The 8,266-nt window shown below is 39.3% G+C and overlaps 1 protein-coding gene across 1 annotated transcript; it reads left to right on the plus strand.

The window, feature by feature from the left end:
- Positions 1 to 6,910: 6,910 nt before the first annotated feature.
- Positions 6,911 to 8,266, plus strand: LOC118773184 (corticoliberin-1-like). Its single transcript, XM_036522008.1, has 2 exons — positions 6,911 to 6,994; positions 7,697 to 8,266. Exon 2 carries the CDS (start codon positions 7,717 to 7,719, stop codon positions 8,215 to 8,217), a length of 501 nt encoding a protein of 166 aa, XP_036377901.1. The 5' UTR covers positions 6,911 to 6,994; positions 7,697 to 7,716; the 3' UTR covers positions 8,218 to 8,266.

The raw sequence follows: 8,266 nt of genomic DNA on the forward strand, positions 1-8,266 counted from the left end.
AATTATTATTCACAGAGTGGGATGGGGACTTAGATTGAGAGTTCGATCTTGAAAGACTTCAGTGTGTGAGTGAGGCTGACAGAAGCAGTGACGTAGTTTCGACCCCGTGCATCTGTAATGAATCATTTGAACTAACAGCTCTGAGGGGTGCAGCTTTCTTTGAGCTCCAAGCACCAGGGACGCATTTTAAAGTCCATTAGCTCAACACTTGTAAACTCCTCCTGATACGAACTTTTGAGCACTGCTCCGGCAAAACATGTGGATGATAAAAACAGATAATAAGACTGGTACCGAATAATGTAATATAGGATCCAAAAAAAAAAAAAAGGAATGAAATGCATTGGCTTTAGAGGAGCAGGCTTTGCTAAGCAATCTGATGAATTACATCAAATTTTGAGCCTTAATCACAGTGGCAAATACAAAAGTTTCAATACTGTCAAAAAGAAGTAGTTTTATAAATACGTAAATTTTCCAATCTTTTTGTATTATCCATTTTGGTGACAAAAAAATCAAAAACCCATTTTGATTTAAGGGGGAAACTTCATAAATGGATAGGAGTAGCAATGTCTATTAATTTACTGGATGAGAGCTTGGGTTGATCTTACTCACCCTGAGTCATTGACTTTCTCATGAGGCTGGTCACGTGCAAGTGTCCAACTGCTGTGTCCAGTAACTGTGCCTGTGCCTCAGGTTAACTGTGGGGGTACTACTGAAAAGGGGGAGTAGCAGGACAGGTTTTTTGAGGTTTGAGCTGGTTGTAAAACCAAAGCCTATGAGAGGGGTGGTGTGCCCATTACCTATATGTAGTAGACACAGACATTTGACTCTTTTGAACAGCTTCACAGTACAATTGCAGCAGTTTCAGTTTCATATTTGAGCAGATTCAGATTAAGATTTAAGGATGATAGTATCAGCAGCTACCAACACCCTCAAAACACTGTCCACCTCCACCACGCTTTCTAGGCCAATACAGATAATGGCAGCAGCAGCCATTGTCAGCTGTAATGGTGGTCTATAATCTCTGTTAGATTCTGTGGGATGGTTTGTAACCTATAGTTATGGTTGGGAGACTGAGACTGAAAAATGCTAATGAACCTTGCTTTGGGATAGGAGCCACTGATCTTTTTCATTTCAAGGCATTTAGTCAGTGGTCAATGGACAATGAAGTTACCCCTATGGGCACTGACACAATGGCACATGACTGGCAGGTGGTGTGCAGTTCAACTTCCTCACCCAGAATCTTGCCTATCAGAGATGATGAAAACTGTGCCATCCAGTCTATGAGACGTTTCAATATGCCCCTGATCACTGACTCTTCCTACACGGCCCCCTTACAGTTGTTCTACAGTAAACATCCACCTTGCACAAACAGGATTTTTGTCAGCAGATCATGTTATTGAATTCATAGTTTTCATGCATTGTTGGCAGACTTTGATGGCTTGTGAACCCAACAATGAAACAGAGCAGGCAAAGACATTGCTTGATATCCACTTGCAGCTAAAAAGGCACTTAAAAGAGTATTTACCTTCAGACGCACAACCTGACACACTACCCAATCCATGGTGTTAGGCTGAAGTAGATTTTCAGCGTGCATGCACTGAGTTTCACAAAGGAGCCTGGTAATCTTGCAGCAAACTTGGAACATCAATTAAAAGGGCTAGGTAAGGGCCAAAATTGTAATGTGGGCATGATTACTGCTAGAGTTATGTTAATTGACAGGAGGAAAGTGTCTTGTCTTTTCAGTTCAGTGCCACACCCACCCAGGGCTGCCAAGTCACCTGATACACTTAGGAGGTCTTTGGTGGTGTCGGATTTCTACTACTATGACACAACATCTGAACTGATGTGATTTGAAATTGGCAAACTCTTGTCTGGCAAGCATCAGAATGGCTTTGCTGTGTGTACAATTTGTTTGTTTTTTCTCCTGAGCCCATTGATTAACAAGTGCCCCATTCTCATTTCTCCTGTCCAGAGGCTCTGGTTGATTCATAGAGAGAATCGCACGATGGACCTCTTATGACATGTCTTAGAGGGCTGTGTCTGATTGGATGAAATACTTTCCCCCCTGGAAATGCCCTTCCACAATTGGGAACATCATGTAAGTGCTCCATTTATGAATGGAAGATGTTTCTATATAGCCTAATTGCTTTGAGAAAGCATTTCATCTCAACTGGGAATGAACTGCAGTTGATTGCTCCTTAAAAACACTTTTATGATGACACCCATGAAGGCAGAGTGCATAATTGTCTCATCTCATTTATGCATTGTAATCAAATATATCACAGTATAAATACTGCCCCTCTGGGAATGTCATTTGAGTCAGAGAACCAAGGTTACTTTGCCAACAATTATAACAGCAACAAAAATACTGTTATACAAACCTTTCTAGAGCCATATTGGATGCAAAGACAGATGTAATATACTACTTGTACTACTTTGGAGATCATGCTTTTAAATTTTCAGTTGCATTTCAAACTGTATTGGTATCTAAGAGATGTGGAAGTGGAACTCCACCCCCCAAATTTAATTAGCATTTTTAATTAGCATTACCTTTGATAGCCATTTTCTTGAAAAATCCAGTTATCTCATGGCTAAAATCCATAAAGAATTTTATAAAGTAAGAGCCAGACAAGTGCACTAACAACCACATAAGCATCCCGCATGTCACTATGTCCATCAGCATTCAAATAACAAATCTGCAAGTTCCTCTTCCATCCAGGTACTCCAAAATGCATGACATATTTACCATCTGTTGCCTTTAAATTGACAAGTATTGCTGCCAATACAGATCAAAACATAATAATACATTTTCCAAAAAATATATGGAGCTCATTTTCATTTGCTTATGACACAGCAAGGCTCTAGACTTCTTTTAAAGCCCAAACAGAAATGGCAACAGTATATTAACTTGGACAGAGAAAACAGGCTTGAGAAACACAATTAACTTCAAAATTCTACTTTGGGTCTGCCTTTGACAAGTTATTAATATTCAACGGTCATACAACTGCTTTTTTATTACTAAAAATTTAATGATGGATCCCTACAGATTATCAAGAGACTCTGATCTACCAACTTTAAACATGGTAATACAGATGCTTTGAAACAAAACTGGCCCCCTCTGAAAATCTATGACCATGTTGTGACAGAGCAAAACTAAAGTTTTAAGTTTTAAGGTTTCTAAGTTTTAAACATTCCTCAATCATCTATCTGTCTGTCTGTCTATCTATCTATCTATCTATCTATCTATTTATCTATGTGCAGGGTGCCTGAGAGCAGCGGAAGTGCCAAGAAAGACAGAGAAATAGTGATGTAATAGTAGGGGCAGCAGTGTAGCATAGTGGTTGAGGAGCAGGACATGTAACTGAAAGGTTGTCAGTTTGACTCCTCAGTTGGGCACTGCTGCTGTACCCTTGGAAAAAGTGCTTAAACCGCAATTGCCTCAGTAAATATCCAGCTGTATAAATGGATAACATTGTAAAAAAATAAAAACTGTAAACAATGTAAGTCACTCTGGATAAGAGCATCTGCTAAATGCCAGTAATGCGATGTTCTAATGCTTTTCTGCATGGCGGTACACAAAATCACACGTGTGACTGCTAATTACTTCCACATGCATAACAGTATCCAGCAGAATGGAATACCTCGGCTTTTTCAATATGTTTGAGTCTGCAAAGCCCTCTCTTAACCTGTCAGTTTCATATTACGGACCTCCAGCAATTAGTGTTTCATTATTTTTATGTCTCAAAGTTAAAAAAATGTAAAATAATGTGTTGATAATACCTGGCTCATAGCCATGAAGCTCAGTGTAATCTAATACAGATTTTCACACCATGAGGCCAGTTTACAATCATGCCATATACATAAACAAAACTGGCAGCTCTCTAATACAGCTTCTGCAAAGTCCTCTGAGACCCCACAAGCCAGAAGGCTGTCCCAACTAATTGGGCCTCCAGGCATGAACCAACGGAACCTGCCTGCCTCACCTCCCATGCTGGGGCTGACATTTTCCCCCCGCCACTCCATAGGTCCCCTGTTTCTACGGGAGGTGACGTCACCCCCTCTAAGCAGAGGGGCAAGGATGACGTCAAGTGCACTGCAGCATCCCGAGCATCACCCACTCATGCAAGCTGTTCCCATTTCTGTCCCCTGTCTGGATATCAAATGTCAGAAATACTCCGTCAATTCCCATCTCCATTCTGTCCAGGAAATCGGCCAGTGCCAAATCTGATGCATTTGGCATTGACATCCATAAATGGCCAGCTGTCTCTCTCTCTCTCTCTCTCTCACACACACACACACACACACAGCCATTTTACACAAGTTTTCCTTTGGAGGCTGGCATGCAGGTCATCTGGTGCCTTTATCAAACTATCCACTACACCTTACATTCGCACTGACAGCGGGAAAGATGCAAGTCATTGCTCAAACTGAAACAATTAGGGTTTGATATAAAAGACTTGCAGGAGGGAATCCATTGGTTTTCATAGCACTTCTATTTTTAGAAGGAGTTGTTATTCTCTCTAAATGTAACTCATATTAAAGTTTAATTGATTTCTTTAATATTGTCTTTTACACGATGTGGGCACCCAACCACAGGCCAGCATTACACCTGGGACTCTGTTTCTATTTACCAAACCAAATACGCCTTCATAAATAATAACGCCTTCATAAATAATAAGTCAATAGAATACTTAACATTTGAGCCAGAACATGTAGTGCTAGCACATGCCCAGGTATTATTTCCATGCAGTTTCAGATTGATTAAGACAATTCTAGAATGTTCTTGGATGTGTTCTCTATTATCCATGCTTATATTAAACTTGCTAATGTCAATTATCTATTCATGATGCTACTATGGCAAAATGGGTTGATTTATGTAGGAGAAAGTTTAAAATGATAATGGGCTCCATCTCTTAGTCCTTTGCTTGTAAAAATGTGACAAGCATACTATCCATGGACTGAATTGACAGAATCGAGTATCCCTGTGCTCCTGTGCGCTATATCGGTTCAGTCAGCTTCAAAACTATTATATTATGTACTCACTTCAGCATGTTTTGCATACGCAATGACAGCTTTATAGACAAATTACCATGTGGTACTTTATATCGTATGCGGTACTGTGTATATCAGCAATGCCTCTGTCAATTAGATATACACAGTATTTCAAAGGACTTGAAAACTTCAGCTCCACATCCTCTTAACCTCCGTCATATTTAAATTTTACTTCAAATTAATTTGATTGTAAGAAGCGCTTTCAATGAAATATGCAAAAACTAGTCTCCATCTCTATATTTGAACATTCCTGACTCCACATTTTGACAGTGATCTCAACATGTGAGTGGTCCTCTGAGTGTGTAAGGTGTGCAGACGTTGTTCATAACTGAATTGAGCAAGTTCACCATTTTGAGCAGTTGGGTCAAAGACTTTGCAAAAGACATTTGTTCCTTTTCAGTCAGAGGGAGTTACTGGGCCTAAATGGAAGTCACCTTGTGTGACTGTAGCTACACAGATTGCAGTTCAAACAGGGAAATAACAGTTCAAAACTTTTGCCTATCTGGAATAGCTTTTTTGTTTCCTGCAACCTTTGAATCCTCTTTGTGAATATATAAGCTATAAGGCAATAAGACAGTGGTGAGCAGAACTGAAATCATAAACACCATGGAATTAACCTGGAATGACTCCTATTCCATCAATGAATCAACCAAGTAATAACATTTTGTTTAGTGGATAATGAAAAAATCAAAAGGTAACAAACACAATGATAAACTTTGATGACAAAACACCTATTTCAACTGCAGCTTGAAAGAACTGACCAAAGAACAGTCCTGTGATAAGCAGTGACTATAAAAAAGGCACATTAGAACTAAAATGATACTACTGATTTCAAATATTAATGATTCAGTTGCACAAATAATTTGAATTAGTGGATATGGAATAGTTCATGTTTAGTCCTCTCTCTTGCTCTTGACCTCCCTCCTCTTTCTCCTTCTTTCTCTCTCCTTTTTCTTTTATATAATTAAGCAAACATCATTTTTAAACACACAGGTTAAATAAATGTCAGAATCTCCTTCTCACACACACACATGCTTCAACACTGTGAGCTAAGTGACTTCTTGCAATACTTACAGTTGTATGTGTGCAAAATGATATTCTGTTCAAGGGACATACCGCCAGTACCATATACTACATTTAGATAATAGATTTTAAATCTCCAAAAATAGCAGTCAGTCCAACTAGTAGTTAAGCAAATCGTTTATGACTGCATATTGCAAGCAACCAAAAAAATACAGGTATATAGGATACATTTGATTCATACACCTTCCTTCTTTTCAAAGAATAGAATACGAACAACAGTCGACGATTCAATTAACATTACTTTTCGAAATATGATCTTGTGCTGCAAACTCTTTACCACACAGCAATCACCACAAGGAAACTGAAAACATATCATACTGCTTATCTCGGTCATCATTAATTACTATTTGAAACATATACAGCTGATAACTGAGTTTATAATCAAGAATAATTATAAGCTCAGTAAAACATCCACATAAGAAAGCGAGGTATTTTAATTGTGTTCCTCCTTTGCGAAGTACAGCTGCCTGTGGTCTCGACCTTAATTGGCTAGTCCTACATTATATTCACACACACAAGTCCGTTTCATAGCCTATAATTGGTATTCTGAACGAAGGAAGGCAAACTATACGAACAAATCCTTTTATGACTCATCTCATTCTGTCTCTGGGAGAGACAGGAACCTTTCAGTTATTGCGTTCATTCAGGTGTCTACCCATTTTTATCTGCGCAGACGCAAGATCTGAGCTCAGAGCGTGACACTTGTCGCAGGTCTTGGCTATAAAAGTCCAACAGCCATCCTGTCTTTGAAGAAGTCCTGTTGCAGGTTTCTTGATACACCACAAGCTTAAGTGGAAGAGGGAATCATCTCAACTAGTACACCACCTTCAAGGGACATACTCACTTCAACAAAATTCAGGTATGACATCTTACAAACTTTTTAGATTTGATGTGTAAGGTAGTTCTCTAGCTAATATTTTGTTGCCATTTTATTTGTAATACCAAAAAGCAGTTCGCCTTTGGGGGAAACGATATAAAGTACCGCATGGTAATTTGTCTATAAAGCTGTCATTGCGCATAATTACGTTCGTTGGAAAACAACAGGAGTGATATATTACTACATTCAAAAATGAATGATTGAAAAGACATTTTGTTTAAATTAAGACATTTGTGGTTTCTACGAATCTCTGAAAAGACAGTTCTGGTTGCATCGTGGTTTTATGACATAATTAGCACCACCAGTTTCTTATGAACTAACTTAGAAGGTTACGTTTCAAGAGGAAATAAACTAAAGCAATCTAAGGTCTTACTGGTCAGTGTTGCAAAGCCAGCAACCAGTGTCAACCTTATGGTGCTAACATATTTCCTAAAGTTATACAGAAACACACATTTAATTCATTGTGAGTCATGCAGATTCACATTCTAATGGCTGCAAGTACAAAACGTTCTCACAACTGTATACATACGATGCTTTGAGAATGTTCTTGAGTAATTAAACTCCCAGCGAAGAACACCGAACCGCCTAAATGATAAAAAGTAATCAGTGAAACCTCTGACACATATCTAGACTTTCGCATTAATGAGAACATAATAATACATAATTAAATTGTTTATTCCTCAGATTCCTGCTGATCTCCTGACATGAAGCTCAATTTCCTTGCTTCCTCTGTGGTTCTGCTAATTGCCCTTCTACCGCGTTATGAATGTAGAGCTATCGAAAGCCAGGGCGCTGTCCAGCCAGACCCTGGTCCACAGTCTGATCTACTGCAGCAATCTCTTCCCATTTTGGTGCGACTAGGAGAGGAGTACTTCGTTCGGCTTGGCAACGCAAATCATAATTCTCCCGAGTCCACACCGAACGTATCTCCTGACGCGTCCGCGGCAACCATCAACAGGGCTCTGCAGCTGCGGCTCACGCAACGTCTTTTGCAAGGAAAAGTTGGTAACATCAGTCGGTTTGTGAGCAGCTACGCTAACCAGCTTGATGACTCGATGGAGAGAGGGAAGCGATCCGAAGAGCCCCCTATTTCATTGGACCTGACGTTCCACCTGCTTAGAGAAGTATTAGAAATGGCTCGAGCTGAACAATTAGCCCAGCAAGCACATAGCAACAGAAAAATGATGGAAATCATTGGAAAGTAAATGTGACATATTTAAATTTGCCAAAGAAAGTTTTACATCTAGCACAAGA

This window comes from Megalops cyprinoides, chromosome 2 (genome assembly GCF_013368585.1).
Source record: "Megalops cyprinoides isolate fMegCyp1 chromosome 2, fMegCyp1.pri, whole genome shotgun sequence".
Classification (NCBI taxonomy): domain Eukaryota; kingdom Metazoa; phylum Chordata; class Actinopteri; order Elopiformes; family Megalopidae; genus Megalops; species Megalops cyprinoides.